This window comes from Rutidosis leptorrhynchoides, unplaced genomic scaffold, assembly GCF_046630445.1.
Source record: "Rutidosis leptorrhynchoides isolate AG116_Rl617_1_P2 unplaced genomic scaffold, CSIRO_AGI_Rlap_v1 contig69, whole genome shotgun sequence".
Lineage (NCBI taxonomy): Eukaryota > Viridiplantae > Streptophyta > Magnoliopsida > Asterales > Asteraceae > Rutidosis > Rutidosis leptorrhynchoides.
In genome coordinates this window covers 34,077-59,373 of record NW_027266862.1, presented here as the reverse complement: position 1 = coordinate 59,373, position 25,297 = coordinate 34,077, and the positions used below count along the sequence as shown (strand labels likewise).

General features: G+C 34.2%; 3 protein-coding genes and 1 pseudogene across 3 annotated transcripts; all 4 read right to left on the bottom strand.

Annotated features, from left to right (window-relative positions):
• Nucleotides 1-2,301: 2,301 nt before the first annotated feature.
• On the bottom strand, nt 2,302-3,493 carry LOC139885003 (methylesterase 1-like). Its single transcript, XM_071868959.1, has 3 exons — nt 3,119-3,493; nt 2,701-2,811; nt 2,302-2,583 (listed from the first exon to the last, which is right to left on the bottom strand). The coding sequence occupies exons 1-3, from the start codon at nt 3,491-3,493 to the stop codon at nt 2,302-2,304; spliced, it is 768 nt and encodes a 255-aa protein (XP_071725060.1).
• A 9,533-nt stretch (nt 3,494-13,026) lies between these two features.
• Nucleotides 13,027-14,430, bottom strand: LOC139885002 (uncharacterized). Its single transcript, XM_071868958.1, has 3 exons — nt 14,165-14,430; nt 13,904-14,092; nt 13,027-13,693 (listed from the first exon to the last, which is right to left on the bottom strand). The coding sequence occupies exons 1-3, from the start codon at nt 14,428-14,430 to the stop codon at nt 13,027-13,029; spliced, it is 1,122 nt and encodes a 373-aa protein (XP_071725059.1).
• Nucleotides 14,431-14,845: 415 nt separating this feature from the next.
• Nucleotides 14,846-20,963, bottom strand: LOC139885001 (salicylic acid-binding protein 2-like; annotated as a pseudogene).
• A 1,501-nt stretch (nt 20,964-22,464) lies between these two features.
• Nucleotides 22,465-23,504, bottom strand: LOC139885000 (methylesterase 10). Its single transcript, XM_071868957.1, has 3 exons — nt 23,136-23,504; nt 22,852-22,989; nt 22,465-22,752 (listed from the first exon to the last, which is right to left on the bottom strand). The coding sequence occupies exons 1-3, from the start codon at nt 23,502-23,504 to the stop codon at nt 22,465-22,467; spliced, it is 795 nt and encodes a 264-aa protein (XP_071725058.1).
• Between the last annotated feature and the right edge of the window lie 1,793 nt (nt 23,505-25,297).

The following is a 25,297-nucleotide window of genomic DNA, read 5'->3' as shown; positions in this document are numbered from 1 at the left end:
TACTCTCCTCAGCTCAGTTACGGTAAAAATTACTCGAGAAAGTAATTTAGGATCTATTCCGAACCAGCATTCCAATAAGTTTGTAAGGGCATAATAGACATTATGTTTATATCTTGTTCAGGTCTGTTCTGACTTCTGTCTTGTATTATCTTATTCAGTCATCAATCTCGTCCTATAAAACAAACACACTCTAATCGCAGAATCTTGATTTTTGGATGCTGATAAGTTCAGTGAGTTCAAAACAAAATGAATTCATTTAGCATTCTTGCTAACCGCAAGTCTGCAAATTGGGACTGTGATTAATGTTTTGAAACATTACTGGACCTAAAGTAATCAAAATCCAAAATGTAAGTGGCGGTCTTCATTAATCATTATTGGAGAGCTCCAATAAGTAATGAAAAATAAATGTATAAAGACAACAAAAATCTATCATTTATTTTTAAAAATTATATTTATTTATGGATTTATTTTGTTTCTATAAGATTATCATTAATGCCTATCTTACTTTTTATTTTTATTTAAATAAACTTTATGACATATATATTATTAATATTATATATGATTATCAAAAATATATATATACCATATATATGGAATTTGTTCCAAAAAAACATTCCATATTGAATTTATAACAGGTCAATATAAAAATGGATAAATTAATTGCAAACGACTATAGTCTTACTTTTTAGTATTATTCACAAGTTAGTGGTTTAAAAATTAATAATTTAAATATATATATCATATAAAAAATTATATAATAATTATTTATATTAAATTTATATCAAAATTTATATAAAAATTAATTATTTTAACTTTATATCAATTATAATTATTTTAATTTTATTTCAAAACTTACGGTCTTAAAATTAAAAATTTATTTTTTTCAAATTTATAAATAAAATAAAAAGTAAAAGTTACAAATCAATATTTGATTTTATAATAAAATTTATAATTATATCTAAATCAATTTAGTTGTTCTTATTGTTTGAAAAATAAGATATGTAAATTTTAATTAAGAATAGGAAAAAAAATATAGCGGATTTTTATTAGGAATAGTAGTTTAATAAAAAATTAGAAAAAAATAATATATATTATATTTTGATTAGGAATTATTTTTTAAATAGTATATCCGTTTGAATAGGAAAAATAAAATATGCGTTTTTTTATTAGGAATAGGAAAAAATAATATAATATTTTTTAATTAGAAAAGATTATTAATTATTTGAAAAATAATATATATCCATTTTAATTAAGAATAAGAAAAAAAATATAGAGGATTTTTATTAGGAGTAATATTTTATAATTAGAAATAATATATATATATATATTATAATTTGATTAGAAATAATTTTTTTAATAATATGTCTGTTTGAATAGGAAAAAAAGCAGACGTATCCATTTTAGTTAGAAATAGAAAAAAAAATATAATGAATTTTAATTAGGAAAAAAAATTTAATAAAAAATTAGAAAAAAAATATAGTGTATTATTATTTTATTAAAAATAATTTTTTAAATAATAGATAGAAAATTGATTAGAAATAAAATTATTATATTAAAAAAAAATAATTGGTAGAATTTTATTAGGAATCACTATGTTTTGATTTTCTAATTAGAATAGGAAAAAAATATAATATCATTGACTTAAAATTGTAACTTAAAACCTAATTAAACTCAAAGTTCTAAAATACATGTGTCAAATTACTATTCGTTAATAAAACGCCACGTGTTGTATGTTGATTTGACAATAAAATTTGCAATTTTACTCCTAATAAAAATATAGTGTATTATAATATTTTAAATAATAGATAGGAAATTAATTAGAAATCTTAAGAAAAAATAATTGGTAGAATTTTATTAGGAATCATTATGTTTTTATTGTGTTTTGATTTCCTAATTAGAATAGGAAAAAAATAATACCATTGAGTTAAAATTGTAACTTGAAACCTAATTAAATTCAAAATTCTAAAATATATATGTCAAATTACTATTCGTTAATAAAGCGTCATGTGTCGAATATTAATTTGACAATAAAATTTGCAATTCAATTTATAATTAGAGCAAATTTAAAATTAAAAAAATCTCGCTATTATATATAAGATAAGATAAGATTCATATCACATATATATTGTTTTTAATTGGCCCGTACGTATATATTATACATGGACTTGCTAGTAGAATATATATATATATAAAAAAAAAAAAAAAAAACTTAAGGAAATGACATTTATTTATTTTTATTTCTTGATATATGAAAATCCGGTGAGATTAATTAAAAGTTGGCTCAACAGTCTACTTTGGAATTTAAGCATAGTTATCTGCGATCTCCGAGAGACAATCACGGAGCTCTTTGGGCTTGCAAAGCATCGGCATATGATCGGAATCTTTAATCTCGAAAACTTGTTCGACAGGATAATTCTCGATCATCCACAATTGGAACTCCTTTGGGATCCCCTGGTCCTCACTGCAGACTATGAAAATTCTTTTCACAGATCCATATCCCTCCCTAGAAAAATTCTTGCTAGCCGACAATTCGCTTAGGAAAAAATATCCTGGTCTTGCCAAACTCTTTGCCAGTTCAAGATCCTAATTAATTAATTAATTATATATCAAAATTGATTTAATTAGCGGACAAATTGATTAGCTATACACATATTTACATAACTTAAGTGATTAATTAAAAAGAGAAACATGTGTACGTACCTCAGTTGGGGTTAGCTGATAGAGCTTGGATGATATAAACTTGGGACCGAAAAGTAAAAATGGAGCAAATTCCGTGTCTAACCATGCCTCACTCGGTTTACTCTCGAATAACTTAAAAAAGAATAAAAAAATAGCAAATTATGTCAAAAGTTAACTAAATTGTTACACTTGGAGTATATTGTAAGCACAAGAATACAAATTTTTAAATATAAATTATATGTAAAATTTTGTATTTATTTTGATATCGTGTAACCCAATTAAAATTTTTTACTACGAAGTTTAGGAAAAGTAAATTTTCTGATATCGAGGATTGCAAGTTTTCGTGATTATTGTATTTTTTGAATTTAGAAAATTTCATTAAAATGTTTAGAAAATTACTTACATTAAAAGTTTATGGGTCAAATAGACTATTGTTCACCTTGTCGAAAACAAATGACGGCGAGTGAGTAATATCTGGCATGAAAGCCGTCAAGTAAACAGCAACAGAAATCTTGTTTGGGTAATATTCCATAGCCAAGGCCAAATTAAATCCTCCGAAACTATGTCCAACAAGAATAACCTTCTCATCGTTATCAAGTGATTCCAAAAACTTCAATAGGGGCTCGGTGTACTCGCGAAGCGTGTTAATCTCTTTGATTTCCTTCATGTCGATGCCGGAAGCTGCCATATCAAGCGCCGTGACATGGTGGCCGGAGGATTCGAGCAGTGGCTTGAGCTTGTACCAGCACCATGCTCCATGGCAGCTACCATGTACCAGAACGAAATGCTTCCGATGAGGAATTAACTCTCCCATTAATTAGTTAATTATTTTGTTGTGCGGCTATAATTTAAATGCATTAAACTATCTTCAGACCGATATTTATAGTCAAGGGATCATAAGACGGAAACGTGTTGAAGTAAGTAACTTTTATATGTCCATTTGGAAGCACAATTTCGATATCGTCACGAATGACAATTAATGGGAGAATCTTTAATGCACAAAGCAATCATTGCTTTTAACTTTCTATCGTTTTCACAATATCACTCTTACTTTGAAGAAGGTAAACACTCCTTGATAAGTTCTTTAATCCTTTTCTTCAATATCTTATCCTTGACACCAGCAAGCATGTTTCGGTAGAACATTTCCAAGCGTAAAAGCTTGCTGCGATCTGCCAGCGGGCACAAAGTAGTATTCATCGTAGCCGCTTGCTTCTAAAATAGCAAATAGTAAACATAAATAGACAATAGACAGACCCACTTATCTCTACGAAATAGACATGAGCGGACGTAGCCGCTTGCTTCTAAAATAGCAAATAGTAAACATAAATAATTAGAATACAAAGTTGAATTTAGACTTACCATGATTTATGCACTTGCTCTCTATTCAAGCTTTTTGTCAGCGGATCCGTAATATTATCTTTAGACTTCACATAGTCAATCGAGATAACCCCATTTGAGAGCAATTGTCTAACGATATTATGTCTACGACGAATAATGGACAGACCCACTTATCTCTGCGAAATAGACATGAGCGGACGTAGCCGCTTGCTTCTAAAATAGCAAATAGTAAACATAAATAATTAGAATACAAAGTTGAATTTTGACTCTAGCTTTGGAAGGGCACAAAGTAGTATGTATAATGGTAAGTCTAGACATATTCGTCGTAGACATAATATCGTTAGACAATTGCTCTCAAATGGGGTTATCTCGATTGACTTGATTTAGCCAAGTCTAACGATATCGTTGGGCCACGCGCGGGCCGAGTGTATTCCAAATTGGACGTTTCTTCGGGTAGTTTTATACCTGAGTTTCTCCGTGAGACTGGCTAAATCAAGTTACCACACTTCATCTTTTGGAGGTTGTTTATAGCTCATGAGTTCACATTGTTGCAGGATATATTATTATTTATCATTCTAATTAAATATGTGTATTTCCATAATGAATCGGTGAACGATTTAGTTAATTTTTAATGATGGAGTTTTGTTGGGTCGTTGGTATGACTCGTGCTGATTTCGAATAAGACGAATTCAAATACGACAAACTTTCATATTTCCCTTCGATTGTGCTTATACATATCAATATTCATCATGTGACTAGACGTGAAATATAGGATGTAAAATAAAGTTTTAATTTTGGCATTCTTTTAAAATGATATACCTATTCGATTTGTCCGACTTTTTTTACAATTCAAATACATTATTTATATGGTGCACATTATATGATTGTGCTATGTACTTTTCTTGATATTACTAAACAAAACAAACAAAGCATCGAATATTCGACAATTCGCCATAAACGTGTGTTTGGAATTCAATTATGGAGAGAGGATACATACATGGAGAATGTACACACAACATTAACAACCATCAAAATAGGAACCTAAAATTTGGCAGTGTAATATTTATAGGAGCAGCTCAAACCAAATTGTTTCCTAGTAGTATAGGACAATTCAACTTCTACATGATTACCAAAAGAACAAATCACTTTTTGTCTCTCCTAAGGATTTAAAGTGAGCAAAAATATCAACATTTTTGTGGTTTTTCATACTCTCCAATGTGATCTTCAACCTTATTGGCATCTCTTAAGCAAATTCTTCTTCAAACTATTGAGTATTTTTCAACTCTTCATACACAAGTCACGTCCTAAACTCCCATTCTTCTTGTGTGATATATTCGATACAACGAGAAGCAAACCTCATAGCTCTAGCCTAGCTTTAAAAGCTTCATGTAGACATTATGATCATAAAAAATAAAGGATAGATTCTAATGAGCATAACCATCTTCAAACCAGAAAATCTGTGAAAAACAACTCCCATAATTTCAAAAAATATCTGACTTGAGGCTCATGATCTTTAAGAATTTGAAACTATGCGGCAAGAGTTATAGTTTAGAAAGAAGAAGAGCATCTGCTCATCAGACACATGGAAGATGAACACTCCAACTGGAAGAAGAACTTATTAAATTTATTTGTCGTATTTAATACTGGAGTTGAGAGAATAAAGTCAAATTTGATACTTCTTATAATTACATACTATTTTTCAAACATTAGATTACCTTAATTGAGTAAACTCCCACATCACAAAAGGTATTTTTAAAATAACTTGATTCACCAAAGGAATTCGTTCCTACAAATAGTGCACTAACTTAGCATTAGAACACCATTCAAATCAAAATAACTTAGCATTAGAACACCATTCAAATCAAAATAATTCCTAAAAATGACGACTGGTTCGAATATTACTTTGCAGAATTAAATCAGAATTCAGAAACTAAAGGGATATATTAAAAAATTCAGTGAGCTACATGCAATTATGTACGAAAATACAAAGCAAGCTTTCATGAACAATTCTAAGCTGACATATATATAAGCAAAGTAATTTGGCAGCTAGCAATTCTATGAAAAAACACAAAGCAGCAAGTATATCTCTAAAGGTAAAAACTTTGCACGTAAATTAGAACAACAACAGTAATAATCCAAATGCGGATATTAAGTAACAACACAATGTAGATTTAGTTGTTGTTAAATAAAACAAAAGCAAATCCTAATTCGAAATCTATAACAAATTAGAAAACTAAAAATCGCTCGAAATTAGAAAATAGAAAGCTATATTATTACTTTCACCAACTGGATAGAAAACATGATCAGTTGATCAAGTATAAAGAAATTATGTGATCACCACATGAATTTAAATAAAATTTGTGAGTAATTAGCTTTTAGAAAAATTGTTTTATGCTTTATTAATCGTATAAAGTGGATTATAAAACTGCTCCCTAAATTAGAACAGCTACAGATGTAATTTAGATGCGGATATTAAATAACAACACAATGTAGATTCTAGAAGTTGGTAGACAAAACAAAAGCCAATCCTATTTCGAGTGAATATACCAAGACATTGAATATGAACAGAACATTAGATTAAGAACTGAGAAAATTTTACCAATGTAATGAAATCTCTTGCACAAAAATTTACAACTAAACAACTATACCAAACCTGCTTTGTCATAAAAATATGTGGTTATTATATCAACACAATCAGAAGCATGTATACCTTACCTGTTTTACAATCGACTCCAAATTCTTCGGACTTCAAAAACCAATTTCTTTCGCATGGGAAAACTGTGAGAGCAAATGGATTCGACCTGAGATGAAGAAACTAATCTGAGGTGAGCTGAAGAGGTAAGGAGAATCACTAGAAATTAAATGGATCCATACAACCTGGAATAAATGGAAAAATTATATACTATTGACTTATAACATTCTTCTAAAATATCATGTCTCTATTTAAAAGCCGGAAGTAAAGGAATACACAATCATTGATGTCATAAAAATTTGTCTACGACCTTACTTTGACCACATTCCACACAAATGACTCAAGACCTATAAGTATATTGGTTCACTTAAGATATTCAGATAGAAAGCGTCAATTCGAATTAATCATGCTTTGAAGAATAAAATAAAATAATTGTAGTATTAATGCCATAACGACTAAGGGGTGGTCACAAAAACTTCAGAAAATAATTCATTACATGGTATATACCAACATTGAAAGATACTAGCCAGAAACAAACCATCACGAATGAGTAGTTTTCAGAAACCATAGAGCTAAAGGAAACATACATTACCCAATTCATCAACAGAATCATCACGCGTATAGAAGATTATCCCAAAATTAGCAAATGGCCTTTTCAACATGTAAAAATATGTAGTGCTTCAAAGTTTCAAAGTATGGCAAACATAATCAGTAATTACATTTCAGTGTGATGCTCTGGCATTTACGACTCCAGCAATTCCAAAAAAGGAACTGAATGAATGACCAACAACATGATAGGGCTAAACCAAATTATCAAAACACACGTCATGTTATCACTATATGGAAAAAGTTCGATCAAGCGATCAAAATTTAGCGGGGTGATAGCAAAATAAAAAAGCCAACCCACCTATTTTCAGGCCATAATTGTATGCATGATTTGTGGGAGAAATCTTAATACATTTTCATATGTATTCTTCTGCATATATGAGTAATTCTAATGGAAAATCTCTATAAATTTATTATATGGCAAAAATAACATCAGCAAATTTCATACCCAACTGAAGACCTACTGATGCGAGATCCTCAGGCATGGGAGGCAGCTTAAATGTTCATAATAATGAATGCCAATCAATCCGGCAAAATGAGGTCTTGGCAGAGTAAACAAAATTCAAATATTACTGGCTTCTTTTAATCTCTACAAAGTAAAGTAGCTGCCTGATCACAAAATTCAATCAGACATGATCTAGAGAGAAATTAAATGCCAAATAAATTCAATATCTATATCATAAATTCAGGTGACCAAATAGAAAAGAGAAGAAGGACGATTAGGGCCGAGACATGGGTTTATGAAATCGGTGGAGAAAATTCAATGGAGACCTGGATTGTCTAATTTATGGAGAATTGGGAGGAGTAAATTACCTTACCTACAATAGACTATGAATCCTCGAGACTTTAGTAACCAATTTCTTTCGTGGGGGAAGTCTGTCGGAGATGAAGAAACTAATCAGTAGAATTGTGTAGCTGGTTTGGGGAGGAGAATGAGCAGAAAATTATAAATGTAATACGCCTTTTAAGAGGGTAGACATTTTAATATAAATTTGTGTTGAGGTGAACAGCGGTAGTAGCACCGGAATTTTCGTTTCCGGTTATACCAATTTATTGTGGTAATTAGCTTAAACTAAGACCGGAAACAATGTTTACGGTTGAAGACTGGATTTGGGAAATTGCCACACCCGGATTCAATGTTTCCGGTCAACCCTGCCATACCCGGATTCAATCTTTCCGGTCAGAGACGGGCCCTGCTTCGTGTCACACACGTGTCATTGTTTGGAACGGAAACAATGCATGGCCCGGATTCAAAGATTCCGGTCAGAGGCAGGACCGGCCAACGCATGCTGCTACTGTGACACGTGTCATTACCGGGAACAGAGTCAATGCATGACAGACACGTGGAGCAGTGCACGGAAATTTTTTTTACCAGTTTATTACATAGACTTTCCTCCTTCGTCTCTCGTATTATTGTGTCTTCCTCCTCCGTCTCTTGTTTCTGTCTTTCTTCTTCTATCTCTCTAAACACTACTCAATCTCACTTATTTCAAACCATAAATAAGCTAAATCCGCACGAGTTTTTAGACGAATTTATTCAACGGACGTATATTCTTAGGATTAAGGTATTTTTTCGTTTTATTTAAAAATTTTGATTACAATTTAAACGTATTTAGTATGTAAATTAACATTTTTTAGTATGTAAACCTGTAAATATTCCATCTTAGGCAATTGTATGTGTACATTGATATCGTCCTTATGGATTAAGACTTAACTTCATCATTCTGATATGCCATATATAAACTCATATAGATATCGCAGTCTCAATTATGACTTTGTTTTATTTAAACATATGTGAAAAAATTATATACCATTAGTGTACAACAATGAACTGTTGAAACTTGAGAATTTGGCAGTCTTGATTCTTGAAAAATTATGATTTGCCTAATGTACAGGTTTACATACTAAAATTTTATCAGCAGATTGATAACGTTTACATACTAAAATTACTACTAAATTTTCTCTATAATAAATTTAAAAGAATAATTGATGAATATTTTTGTAAAAATATTAACTTAACAAAAAAATTAATTTGCCATATTATAAGGTAAAGCATACCGTTCCTCTAATTAAACTAAATTTATTACATTTTGAATTTTCTCTTTGTTATATTTTTTATTTTTTTTTGACTTGAATACTATTTAATTTTTTTTTTTCAATAATAAAAATGGAGTACATGGTATATATAATATATTGTTTGTCCAGGTCAATTTTAATTATACAAAAATTCATTTGATTTTATTATATTTTAAAATTTTTTTGGTTGAATTTTTATTTTTTTATTGAATAGAATACTAATTAATTATTTTTTTATTCAATAATAAAAATAGAGTACATGGTATATATAATATATTGCTTGCCCACGTCAATTTTAATTATACGAAAATTCATTTGATTTTATTATATTTTGTATTTTTTGTGGTTATATTTTTATTTTTCTATTGACTAGATTACTATTCGTTTCAGAAGACTCATTTAATTTTAAATTCAAAATTTTAACAGATTATGGCGGCGAGATATTCTTGGGTTGCGCAAGGACCTGTCGTGCCCGATCTATTGTGGTTTCAGCCACAACACAGATCGATTGACATTTTTTCGTCACAGGAGGATGCCGTCACGCAAATGGTTGTTAGGAGAGCGGACTTCTTCTGTGGGAGTGTATCAACTACCCCGCATATCGCCGAGCGGAGGTCAGGGACTACATAGATATGATGGGTTTCGGTCTGGTCTCGAAGATAGGATTCATGGAGTATGACCACCACCTTTTGACTGCACTCGCAGAACGATGGAGGCCCGAGACTCATACCTTCCACCTATCAGTAGGTGAGGCCTCCATCACACTCCAGGACGTCGAGGTTTTGCTAGGATTGCGGGTTGACGGTGCGTCCGTTACGGGTACCGATCAGTACCCCCCCGACATCGATAGATATCTGTATGCACTCTTGGGATTTGTGCCGGCAAAGACTTCAAAGACTGGCATTAAACTGTCCAGCATCAGGGACCACCTTCTGCAACATCGCGATCAAGTAGAAATGACAGCGGTGGAGGCGCTACAGAGGGCGCGTTGCCTTATCGCGTTCTTGCTTGCTGGTTGCTTCTTTCCGGATCATAGTAATAACAAGATCGATTTATTCTTATTGCGGACCCTTGAAGACCCACAGGCATGCGGCTGTTATAGCTGAGGTAGTGCCGTTCTCGCGTACACGTATCGTGCATTGTGCGATTCGGCCCGCTCCGGAGAGCGCCGTTCTAACATGTACGGGCTACTCGTCCAGTCATGGGCATGGACGAGGATTTCTAAGGTGAGGCCAAGGTTTCGGCGAGGACCTGAGCCGCCGTAAAACTCCCCGCTAGCTGCAAAGTAAGTTGGCGTACATGTAAAATTTAAACTAAATTCATGAATTTATTTTTCCTGCGACCATACGTTTTTATACACAAATTACTTAACTTCTCATTGATGCAGATGGACAGTTCCAAAGTCCAGGACGACCATAACAAGTTATAACCTGGTAGCTTACAGGGATCAGTTGTCGATGCTGACTGAGTCGCAGGTAATTTAAATTTTTTTGGGAAATATATTTTTCAAATTAAAAGATTATTATTAACAATGATTTACAACGTTTCGTTTCAGTTCCTGTGGATGTATCCCGCCGATCAGCTGCTAAGTCTACCGGATGCATGCCGTGAGGGCCAGCACGTGTGGATGTCCAGGACGTTCCTCCATTATTTCTACGTTGTGGAGGGTCACTACCCAGACAGAGTCATGCTGCAGTTTGGTCGCCGACAACATGTACCGGATGCAACTCTAGATCAGGTAGGGACTGAGAGGTTACACCGAATGAAGAGGGTGTCCCACGTTGTAGACTGGGCACATGTTCATGATTGGCACGTCGGTCATTGGGACCATCGGGCGGAACATGTCGTTGTGGGGCAGCAAACATTTACCCCGGCTGTCGTGGACCAATATGTACAGTGGTACCTTAACAGGACAGTCCGCTTCGTTCAGCAACCCGGTCGTGAGGCATCCATAGCTGGTTATCATGGCCACACGGAGTCGGTGAATGCCCTGGTACGTAATAATTGTTGTGTATCTATTTTTGACTGTGATGTGTTATTTAGTAATTAACTATTTCTATTCCGTCGTGTTTATTTGCAGAGACACGGGTTGAGCCGAGTTGTGCATCAGATGAACGGATATGTTGAGACGTACGCGGACAACCAGTACCATCAGGATTGTCGTCAGCGATTCGCGGAATTATCCGAGACGATCAGTCATTTGATGGAGGCGTCCGGTGTGCCCGTATTTCCGGAGACATCTCTCGCTAACGAGGAAGTCGTGCACGTCAATCCCAACCAGGGTTATGCTGCACCCCCCCGGAGATCATTGTTGCAGAGGATTGGACGTCATGTTATGGGTGGCGGGAGACGACGCAGACAACGAGCAACAGAGGTACCTCCGTCCGATGTCGCTCCGACCGAGATGCCTACTCCTCCGACCGAAACTGGACGTCATTTCGTATCGGACTTCAGGGTTGGACCGTCTCGACCCGCTGGATCTTCTCGTCATAGTGGATCATCCAGACGTTCTACATCATCTATTCGTGAAGAAGGTCAACACCCAGTGCCAGAGTCGATGCCACTTAACGTCGACGATCTACAGCAGGCTTCCGGTTTTGCTACACGGGTTTACTCACCAGCACGGATTTCACTGCCGAAGATTTAGCGGACACCACACCTCCATATCAACAGCTCCCAGTACAATCCACGACTGCAGATCCCCCCGCTCCTGCAGCACCTCCAGGCCAAGATTTCTTTGAAGGCATCTTCTTGGTACAGATTTAGCTATAAGTTTAGGAATCGGGTCGAGTTCTCGGGGCCTTTCGGGCACATCCACCAGCAGGGAGGTTGGCGAACCCACTGCGGAAGACGTACGGTTACGGCGATCGGTTAGGCTATGACGCGGTGAAATCCAAAAAAGCCCAAGTTGGTTGTACTATGGTCACAACTGAAATTAATTAGACAATTTTATATTGTACACATTAATGGTCAAACATTATTTTGCAATGAAAATGTATCTAGTGTTTAACTTTATTTTATTTAAATTTCGAATATTATTGATATCAAATTTCGATATGTACGTATAAATGTCCACGACTTAAGAGTTCTAATTTTATTAATATCAAATTTCGAATATTATTCATATACATTTATTTTACAAATATACACATTAATGGAGTAACATTATTTTCCAATAAATATTAAATTAATTATTCTATAAATCATAGTTCTAATCGTCGTCCTCCATTTCATCATCATCATCCTCGTCGTCCTCATCATAATCGTCCTCATCATCATCGTCGTCGTCCTCCACATTGTAGTCAACATCTTCACTATCATCATCGTTGTGCTCATCATCAAGATGCGTGTTTCCGTGAAGACCATACGGGTCGTATAACATGTTCAACGGCAGTCTATCCGCCGGTGTATGAGAGAACGTGCATTTTTCTCTTGTCGTGGTATCTTCCGTTGCAATTGCTACACCCTCGGGGTCTTCGACCTGTCATGTTCAGGTAGTCCCTCGCCCCACGCTGTCTTCTGTTTACTCTTCTTCGACCTGGACCGGTATGATGAACCATGCGAGTGTCGTCCGGTAGGAGCAAAAAATCTGATTCGGGCCAAGGATTTGGAAGAGGGGCGAACACACCACTAAACTATTGTCTCCAACCAGCCCTCGTGTAGCAAGTATGGACAAGGTCGAGACGACGGACGTGGAGTTCCTTCGCGACTGCCATTGCATGAGAACAAGGTATCCTGTAAGTGTTCCAATGTAAGCATGAGCATGAACCGATATCGAATTGAACCGTATGTTCGTTGCCTGCAACTCCAAAATGCACTGGCGGAGACTTAACGTTGAACACACGACTGGGAGCATTTGGATATAACGAGACATCGTACCGTCTTGATCTCAATTTGTTAGCCTCGAACTTTTCCATTGGTTTTTCTGCGAGCGCATATCTGTATCTATTTATCTTCGACATTTCGTCCACAAATATCGCCATGACTTTGGCGTGCGTGGCCTGAACGAATGCCCTGATCGGCAAGAAGCGGTCGCCTCTGAGGACGTTATTGTAACTCTCAACGTCGTTCGAGGTGGTTGTTCCCCATCGGTGGAATCCGTCTAGGATCAATGTCCACTTCTGTAGGGGAATACGTTGCAGATACGTCGCCGCAGATGGACTCAGTTCTATGAGATCTGCCCATGCTTGGTTATACTTAGCCTCGTCCAACTCGGTACCGACCGTCCAAGATAAGGCATACAAACCGGCCTTCTTCGGAACGTTAGACAACAAATTAGCACGAATATGTTCCATACAATACCTGTCCGTAAGCAATAGTTAATTAAATGACTAAATTTAACGGGAGATTGCAATTAAAGTGTTGTAAGCGGTCACCTGTGAACACCCCAGTTTGAAAATTTCGTATCGAGCTTAGCAGTAGCCGACAGGATGCCCGAATTATGATCGGAGATGATGCAGGTGAACGTATCTCGTAGAACGTGAAGTTTCAGGTTACTTTAGGAACCAGTACCAACTGTGGTTCGACTCCGCATCTATGATCGCATATGCGATCGGCAGGACTCTGTCGTTGGCAGTCTTTACGACCGCTACGATCACTTTACCCTTATACGACCCACGAAGATGCGTTGCGTCGACAGTAACTACGGGGTGGCTGTGTTCAAAAGTGAGTCTCGTGGCGCCAAAATGCCAAAATACGAACCTGAAAAAAAATAGATTGTAAGAATTTTGTAAAATTCTTACAATTACGCTGTTGGTGAAGTTGTGTTCGTACCTGAAAATCTTCCTCCTGCTATGCACAATCCCGTCCTCCTTCTTGAACTTCCACTGTACTTTAGTCCCGTCGCGACAGTTTTGAAGAGCTCGCATGTAGCCAGGTAGTTGGCCGAAATTTGTCTCCCAGTCTCCGTTCACCTGGTTCATCGCCACTCGCTTCCCGTCCCAAGCTTTTTTCCTCTCGATTTTACAGCCGAATGCAGCTTCACAGTCTTCAACTATGGCCTTGATTGGGTAATTTGGTTTGTCGCGAATCTTTCCCATTATGACGTAGGCAACGTGAGCTTGCGAAATATTCCTGTCTTCACGGTCGTTCTCTGCACCTTCGCAATTGTGCCCGTCACACCAGACAGTAATTTGCCATGTGCGATATTCGCTCCTGAACAAAGCCCGGGCCTTCCATTGGCATATAATACCGTCATACGGTTGCTTAGTCGTTTGTTCGGACGATTAACGCATTCTACAGCCCAAGTTACCTTGTCTGACTTCGTCGTGCGAAATTCTCTTCCCATTCTCGTTGACCAGATCGCTATCGCACCATTAAGCTCTTCCTTGTTAGAGAAATGCATTCCAAGCTTTATATTATTAGGGTCCCCATTGTATAATTCTGGAGCACCAGGAATGCGGCGATTTGTTACCTCATTAGGACCATCCATGTTGTTGAACACATGATAGTCTCTTACCGGTGGGACGATGTAATCCTCGTCCAATGAGGCGTCTCCTCGTCTACCGCGATTTCTGCTACTACCCTCTCCCCGCGAGAGGATCCAGCAGGACGAGAGGGTGCAAATCTAAAATCTGATACGGAATGACGAGCGGCGGCAGCCGGAGGAGGAGGTACAACAGACGGAGGTCCTTCTAGCGATTGCTCTCTGCGTCGTCTGGTGCTACCGAAAACCCGACTCCCGAGTCTCTGCAGCAGTGATCTGCGCCGAGGCGCGGCGTAAGTCTCGGTTGGTTCGACGTCATCATCGCCCTGACATGCGACAGCGGTCTCCTCCCTGGAATGGTGTAAAGACTCGCGAGGTCTACTACTACCCTCTCCTCCGCATTGAATCTTGACGTCCGGTCAGAGTTATGGATCTGATTGTACCTTATAAAGAAATCACCACTCCAAGAATGGAGTTGGTACATCAATGATAGCGTAGCATCATCATTTACTACGATACATTGTTTTTCACCGTTATCTACAGCGTATACATAAATCAAATTCAATTCTACCTGCTCTCTTCAGATCCCGACATAATCGCATATTATTTGAGAAAAATCATCGAAACTCAGAATACCATCAATGAAATACGTTGCGTCTGGAATGCTATTCACAACGACCTTGCCTTCCACGAATTGTATAGAACTCTTCCAATATAAATTTAAATAGGAAGACATATTTATTAAAAAGAAATTTAAATTTCAAAATTATTGTAAATAAAATTGAAATAAATAATTTTTAAATTACTGATGAGAGATGAGGAAATGGTGCGGAAGTGAGATATGGGTGCGGAGTTTATATAGGTGCTAAAACCAGAATTTAATTTTCCGGTCAAACATTAAATGTTTCCCGTCCAAACTTAAAACGGAAATGTTGAATCCGGTTGAAGCTTAAAACGGAAACATTGAATCTGGTTCAAGCTTAAAACGGAAATGTTGAATCCGGTTCAAGCTTAAAAAGGAAATATTGAATCCGGTTAAGCTAATCCGGTTCAAGCTTAAAACGGAAACATTGAATCCAGTTCAAGCTTTTCCAACATTAATTAATCCTAAAAACCGGAAACATTGTTTACGGTTCAAGCTTTTCCAACGGTTAATTAATCCTAAAACCGGAAACATTGTTTACGGTCCAACCCTAATTAGTCCAATCCGGTCCAATGTTAAAACCGGAAAGGACGTTTCCGGTCTATGCTTAAAACGGAAGCAATGAATCCGGTCCAAGCTTAAAACGGAAACATTGAATCCGGTTCAAGCTTTTCCAACGTTAATTAATCCTAAAACCCAATGTTTCCGGTCCAACCTTAATTAGTAAACCCGAAAACTTCGTTTCCAAAAGCATTGTTTATGTTCACCTAGCCACATTAGTGTTCACAAAAGTACTGTACCAAGAAGAAGCGCCAAACTTTTTTTCGTTGAAAACAAAAAAGCGCCAAACTTTTTTTCGTTGAAAATAAAAAAGCTTTTAATTAATTAGATGTTATGTTGGATTAATTAGATGTGACTGTACGTTAGATTAATTAAGGAGGACTGTATTGCATATATCCATGCAAATTTTTTAGGTTATGCTGACATGCCAGCTTTAGAATGAATAAAAAATTGATTTGTCAAGCAAAAGTTAATTGTCTTCTGCTATTATGCACATAAAAAGATAAACAAATAATCACTATTTTATAAAATCGTCGACAGGGTAAATAATTTATAATATTTCATTAATTGTCCAAATTATAATTAATTGGGTTTAATTTTGAAAATCTTTATATTTTAATAGTCATTTTGTAATTGAATCCATTCAAAAATTATATTTGAACCGATATATTTTTTAATTAATCGAAAATTAAAATTTGAATCCCTAAGACTCGGATTCTATTTTCGCCACTGATTCCAACTGCAGATATATTATCGAATCAAAATTTGACATGTGGTCGTCTTATTTTTAATTACAAGTCAGTGGGCTCGTTCATTGGACGGAAAGTCCAAACCTTTAAAAATTAATAATTTAAATATATCATATAAAAAATTGTATAATAATTATTCATATTAAATATTATAAAATCTATATCAAATATTATATAAAAGGTAATTATTTTGAATATATACCAATTATAGTTATTTGATTTTATTTCAAAATCTACAATCCTAAAATTAAAAATTTATTTTGTTTTCAAAAATAATAAAGAGAGAAAAAAATAAAAGTTACACATCAAGATTTGATTTCATAATAAAATTTATAATTGCATCTAATCAATTTAATTTTTCCTATTGCTTTAAAAATAAGGCATGCCCATTTTAATTAAGAATAAGAAAAAAATATAACAAAATTTTAATAGGAATAACAGTTTAATAAAAAAAATTAGAAAAAATAATATATTATACTTTGATTAGGAATAATATGTTTAATAATATGCCCATTTGAATAGGAAAAAAGATATATCTTTTTTAATTAGGAATAGAAAAAAGAATAAAATGAATTTTAATTAGAAAAAAATATAATTATTTGAAAAATAAGATATACCCGCTTTAATTAAGAATAAGAAAAAAAATATAGCGAATTTTTATTAAAAATAATAATTTAATAAAAAATATTAGAAAAAAATAATATATATTATAATTTGATTAGGAATGATTTTTTTAATAATATTTTTTTAGTAATATGTCCATTTGAATAGGAAAAAAAGAAGATATATCCGTTTTGATTAGAAGAAAAAATAATATGATGAATTTTAATTAAAAAAAAATTAGTATGAAAAGTAGAAAAAAAAAGTATAGTGTATTATTATTTTATTAAGAATAATTATTTAAATAATAGATAGAAAATTGATTAGGAATAAAATTATTATATTAGGAAAAAGTAGTTGGTAGAATTTTAATAGAAATCATTATGTCATTATTGTATTTTCATTTTCTAATTAGAATGGGAAAAGATATAATATTATTGACTTAAAATTGTAACTTAAAACCTAATTAAACTCAAAGTTTTAAAATACATGTATCAAATACTATTCGTTAATAAAAGATCATTCGTCGGATGTTGATTTGACAATAAAATTTGCTATTAAATTTATAATTGAAACAGATTTAAAATTAAAAATTTCGCTATTGTTTATAAAATATTTATTTTAAATATTAAATTAAATTAAGATTTATATTTTAAGTTAAATTATAACTCCAAATATATAGTGCTCCATACTAAATAGAATATATATATGTATTAGTTTAAATTTATCTCAATTTACTGTATTTGTAAATATATTATTAGTATTACGAACTTTTTAATATACGATCGGATATTTATCATGCATAATAATTCCGTCTAACGGACATGTCCAATAACTCGTCAAGATAGTCGATAGATTTAAGAAACGTCTGAAAATCAATTATTTAGCAAGACGTCTAACTTGACCAAAAAAACGTATTCCTGCACGGGCCCCCCCGAACATCAAGACAACAAAGTCGTCGATAATTGCATAAACCAATTTTCAATTCTGATGTGCTGTGTACTTTAGCGTAGCCAAATCATAATTCATGAATGCAAAGAGTTCTTCACTTTTGCCTCTGGCCAAACTAGAGCGGCAGAGCCGATCAGAGACCGATTTCAGGTTAAGGATCAATCGGCTAAATTAATGATGGGAAAAATCACAAATTGTAATAAATTCGATTTTGTGTAGGTCTAGATTACGCTCCGCTGTTATACAATGAGTATCGATAAAAAATTTAAATGAGAAAATCCAATTTTTGATCCTCACGTTTCATTCATCACACTTTTTTAATCGTTCACATTTATCCGTTAGCCTAATAAAACTTCACGTTTCCATATAGTAGCCAAAATGGTCTATTTACCGTCGAAATGGAATTCCTTGGGAATCACCAAGTCTTCATTGCAGAAAATGAAAATTCTTTTGATTGATCCGTATCCCTCGCTAGAAAAATAGTTGCTAGTAGGCAAATCCTTTAGAAACGAAGATACTGGTCTTAGCTAAGTCTTTGCCAATTCAAGATCCTTAACACACAAATGCATTAATTAACTATTAGCCATGGATACTCTCTTAGAATATTAAGGGAAAAAAAAAAGGACTAATTAAAATTCACTAGCTTATACTGTATATACTTGTTATGTTACCTCAGTTGGGCTTAACTGATAAGTGTTGGATGCCAAATACTTGGGACCAAAAAGGAAAAATGGAACGAGTTCCGTATCTAACAATGCAGCACTTGATGTCCTCTCAAGATACTGCAAATAATTACTTAATAAAGAGTTATTATAAAAATAAAGCAAATATGTCGAATTACTAATTTTTATTGCTTTAGATTAATGTGCCAAATTAATTAAAATGTTCAAAACTATTTCATAATTGTGAAAAATATATAAAAAGAATAAGCAAAACTGATCTGGTCGTAAACGTAGGATGGCCTGTGGACAGTATCTGGCATGAAAGCCGTCAAAAAAACAGCAACGGAATCTTTTGCGGGAAATATTCCGTAGCCAAGACTAAATTAAACCCTCCGAAACTATGTCCGACGAGAATAACCTTCTCGTCGCTAACTAGTGAATCCAAAAACTCAAGTAAGGGATCTGTGTACTCATGAAACATACGTGCTGACGTCAGAGACGGATACAGAAATGAAATTCGGTTGGGACCGAGAAATAATTAGTGGAGAAAAATTCAGTACGTTTTGTGTAAAGAAGTATGTGTTTTGATTTTTTATACGTGATTTGTGTAGTTTAAGAAATAAGTTTGTTCTGATATGAAAATTTGGACCATAAATATTTAATTAATTTGAATCCATCTTCAGTTAATATATGAAAACCAAAGTTTAAATAGAGTTAATATATGAAAGCCAAAAATCTAAAAAAATTAAAGAATTTTGTGATCTTCAAGAATTGTTCTAATGTCTCCCAATATAATCCAAACACCTTAATCATTATGTTAGAAGGGATTTCAACTTTTTTCTAATTAAAACCCAAATATATATATTTTGTTGTTGCAAACTGCCTGGACTCTTCACCTGTGGTCACAGTATCTGCTGACACAGGTCTGCGGCAGTTTACGTTGGTTGGCTATTTTCGTCAAACTTCATTAATTTCAGAATATATGATTTGATCCTCCAGCACAAGTCAGAATGGAAAACGAGTTATTGAGAATCCTGGTTGATTCGTTCCTGTTTTGATGAAGATTTGATTTGATTTGAAGTATTACTTAGTTTCTTTATTGAAAAAGGAAACTAGCTATCAAAAGAGAAGTCAACCGGCCAAAGGATTCTGTTGTGTAGCAATCCCTATTTCAGTGGGATTCTGATTGAAGGTGATCACGAAATTAATACTGAAGATCTTGATTTGATTTGATACGGTTTGGAGCAGTATATAAAGAAGACGAATAGACAAATCATTCAAGCACTTTTCACCTTCTTCTTTGAGCATAAACGAGAGCACTCATCAAACTTTTGAGAGTTATTTATTTCAGTGCATTGCGTTTGCAACACCTGTGATCTGAAAGAGGGTTACAGCAAGCCCTTGCCCGATTGGTAAGGCACATCGTGTAAGTCCTAGACTGTGTTAGTTTAGGCTGTGTGAGGTAAGAGCGAAGAGTACACTTAGGAAGATAGGAGGTAGGTTATATATGAGCGAGTTGTAACCCGAGTATTGTCCTATTGTTTCGAGAATAGTGGAATACCGTTTTACCTCTGGGCTAGGCCCCGCAGATGTAGGGAAACCGAACTGCGTAAACATATCGTGTGTTGCTTTATTTTTCTGCACTGTTTTTATCGTACTGTGCTAACAGGCTCCTGTGAGCACACCTGTTATTTAACCTGTGATTACAGTCAGTATCACCTTCATATTTTAATGTTTCAACTGTCAAAATACATATACTCCAATTTTTTTCGAGAAGGGTGAGATCCTGGTCCCTCCCGATATACACTTACATCCGCCCCTGGCTGACGTCCTCTATTCTCTTTAGGTTCATTCCCGAAGCCGCCATGTCAAGTGCCGTGACACGGTGGCCGGAGGATTCGAGAAGTGGCTTGAGCTTGTACCAACACCAAGCCCCATGGCAGATACCATGAATTAGAACGAAGTGCTTCAATTTTCCCATATAATGTTAATTAATTAGTAAAATAAATTTAATTTTTATGTAAATGAATCACCCAACTAACTCTACCTATAATGTATATTTAAAAATTTTTAAAAAAAAATCTCTACCTATAATGTATATAGTCATCTAGGTATATAATAAATTAAAAAAAAAAAAAAGATGTATATAGTCATGGGATGGGATAGCGCGAATGTACGTGACGGAATAGCATTGTTCATAAATTTCTGTCAAATTTTGATACGTAAATATGTTATGTGGTTGATTAGACCTAATCTAAACATCGTTTATTTTATGTTTATGATTATTTTATAAATTTCTAAAAATTCGATTTTTTTGAATCAAACTTAAGTCGAATTAATGACATTTCGATAAAAAAATGCTTAATCCTTTAAATTACGCTCTAATTTACTTTTTATTTTAAAGTATATAATACGTGATTATTATTTCCTCCATATAGCAGAAATTTCAATGAAATAGAAATGATCAAATCACATAAAAATATATTTCAAAAAAAAATATAAATCACAAGAAATTGATAATAACATATTTTATATCTCAAACTAAGGGCGGGTCTATTATGTGCTTGGTGGGGAATATGTCTCCGATGGTGTGTAAAATTTTTCGGAATTTGGGGACTTGCAACCACCGATATTGGTCCAACAGTCATTTTTGATAGTATTATCGTCGGGCATCGTCGAATTTCGAAAAAATTTACATGGACGGATCCGTTATGACAAGGTGAACATCGTGATAATGTCGGATTTTTCAAATTTTAATCATTTGCTGCATATCTAAGTTTAAAGTTGCGACGATCGAGCCTTTAAGCTTAGATCTGCATCAAACGGTTTGAAATTTGAAAAATCTGACGCTACCTATATGTTCACCTCGTCGAAACGAGTCTGGATATATGAAATTTTTCGGAATCCAACGACGTTTGACCGTGGCACGGCCAGAAATGGTGGCCGATTCTACAAATGTTTTGAAAATGTTGAGGATGCTGGCGTGTTATATTTGCTGAGTCAAGAGGTGATGTATCACTGATTATGACGATTTTAACGGAATAAATGTGCCACAGCTAAAAAATATGAGTTTATTATTTAAATTTCTCACGAAAAAATATGAACGTGTTAGAAAAAAAGATGCCAAATTATTACCTAAATTCAATTGAATTAAAAAATGTTATTATCCCAAATTTCGTTTGTCAAACAATCATAAAAATAAAAAATGTTACGTTGGTAGTAGTTATAAAATTAGGCTTTATGGCCCATTTCAATTTTGATAGTGTGTAAAGCAAGCTAAGGGCCGTTCTTAGTAATGTTATTAATATAGCCCAGTAGGAAAGGGAAATGAAATTTGAACTCGAACAAATTTTTTATTTCTAGAGGTCAAAGTCAAACAACTCTGTTTTTTTTTTAAAGTCAACTCTGTTTAAACTTATGAAATCACAACAAAATCTTTTTATTGTGAACATAAATAAAGAAAATATAATACAATAAATAATTTAATTATATTTGTCAGCAATTTCCAGCAAGGAAAGACAAAGCTCCTCCGGCTTGGACAGCATGACCATATGTCCACAATTTTTAATCAATTTGACATCAACATTGAGTTGACTATTTTCTATCATCCAATGCTGAAAATCCTGCTTCATTGTTTGGTCGTCTTCAAGAACGATAAAAGCCTTCTTCACAGAACCGAATCTGTCTTCCGTTAACAGATGAACATCCTTGGACCATTCTTTCACGTACAATCTCGATGGCCTCACCAGCATTTTGGCCAGTTCGAGGTCCTGCATTCATTCATTCACTCATTAAATAAATATATAGCACGTGTGACGTGTCATTCGTTATTTATTACAGACAGTATGATGGATCGATGAGTGACTCGCCTTTAACTCGCAATGTTCGTATGGATTAGCTTTCATGAATTGAGGACCAAAGAGAGCTGAAGTCGGTGGGTTTTCCATGCCTTGATCGAAACTGAATTCGCAATCCATCAACGACTCCACTGGAGTCCTACTAAAATACTGGAATAATATATATTGGCAAAACATTAAATATATATTGTCAATTATTAAAAAAAAAATGTTTATTTAAGTGCAATTAGATCACACGCGTGTCTCAATTATTAAACAGCTTAACTATAATCGTAATGCTAAACAAATATACATACCTCTAGAATGAGTGAGCTCGGTGGGACCCGGCAACGAGGCAAGTAAGCCGATAAGAAAACAGCAACAGAAACTTTGTGAGGGAAGAGTTCCATGGCTTTGGAAATGCAAAGGCCACCATAGCTATGTCCGACCAAAACCACCTTGTCTTGTTCATCAGCCATCAACATATCCACCAACGGCTGCAAATAATCCGAAATCATCGGAACCTCATCGAGCCTCTTAGGATTAATCCCCGAAGCTCCGAGGTCTAAAGCCGTGACTCGATGACCTCTCTGTTTCAGAATGGATGAAACCTTGTACCAACACCAAGCTCCATGGCAAGTACCATGAATCAGCACAAAATGTGTCTTTCCTAACGATTTCCCCATTTCCTAGCTAGCTAAATGCTCTTGTTTAAGTTCTACTCCAATGTTTTTTAATTTATGCTCCTATATACTATGAAGGAGTGCATATATTTGTAATGATTTTTTTTTTCTGTAAGTGTAACGTACGGTCAAATCACAGTTTTCTTCTATAAAAAACATGGTCAAAGTATTAGATTGGCAGTCTATAATATACACCATATTTTGTATGCGATTAATTAAGGAATTATATATATATGTTAATTAAAAATGTATAAAAAAAAAAAAAATGAACTTAGACGAGTGTGGGTACCGACTAGCCGAAAAAACGTTCACACATGAATAATTTTTTTAGATTACAAGAATCTTCTTACCGACGCTTCTGAAATTTTATTTGTCGATCGATATGAATATGATTTTGAGCCAGATCACCGGTCTGAAATTCGGAATCAAAATCGAGCCAGATACAAATCGTCGGGAGCCGTTTTGTTAAGAAGATTGCAAATCCTACCTTATTCAAAACTAATAATATATCCTTGCATAAAAAGAAAAAAAAAAAAGACAAATTTCGGTGCACTAAGACTCCCTGTTTTGGGGGGTATGAAGGAGGATGTCGTAATACACAATCTTCCCTTTACAATTATAAAGAGACTGTTTGCGTGACTCGAACTCGTGACCTCCAGCTAAAAAAAAATAACTTTAACTGATTGCGTCAAGATTCACCCTCAATAATATACCCTTTTACTATGTAATCTGGAATTAACCTTAATTTCAATCTACACTTACTGTTTAACGTGGATTTTAATCCAGCCCAAAATCTATAACCAAAAAGTGAAGATGAGTAGTTGTCGCCGGATATGTTTAGGTGGTACGTTCATAAGAAGGATAACATAACATTAGGTAGCTACCAAATACTGAAGGCTCTCATCGCATCTCATAATTAACTAAGATCAGATGTTCCACTATATATGACTTTTTTACTGCTGATTACACCTTTCGTCTAAATAGTGGTATTAGTAGAAGTATTTCTTTCTTCAAAAGAAAGTACAAGTATTCTACAAAATTAATTAAAAACCAATTATACACAGTAATTTATTACTATCTCTATTTTAAAATAAATACAAATTTTTATATATAATTTATATTGAAAAATTTGCATCTATTTTGAGACGGAAAGAATAAATAAATGAATAAATAAACTTCATTCTTATTATAAGGCTTGGATCAATGTGCCCGAGCTTGAGGTCTGTATATTCAACCCGAATCCGATATCTAAAACCTAACATTAGTTAGTTGCATATCTACATGCATTATTATTATTATTTCCTCATTGATAATTTTTGTATTCTTTCAAAGAAGAAGAACGTATTTATCCGCTCTGATCCAGATAATATGACCGAAGTTATCCAAGGATCGTATCAAATTGCAATCCCTACTATAGAAAAGTTTTGATTGAATTCTTAGCCCATGTTTTACAATTCCCAGTTTCAGGCCCATGTTGACCTTGTTTTAACTTCATCTTATTCGGCCTATTTTAGTCTAAAATTCTGAACCGATGATGTTTACATTCCGGTTTAAGCCCATTCTTGTCCAAGTGAAGACCAGATCCCAGTCAAGAAGTCAACGTCACCACATACATGTGCGAAGGACAAGATTAACAAGGAAAAAGCCTCAGAAATATTCCATTAAATTAAAATAGAGTTGTTACTCTTGTTCTTGTCCACAACAAATGTCATCCATGAATTGATTACGTTGCAACAATGAAACATCAGAGATAAAATTAGTAGTACTATTAATTAATCTAGAAAATGAATTCAAAA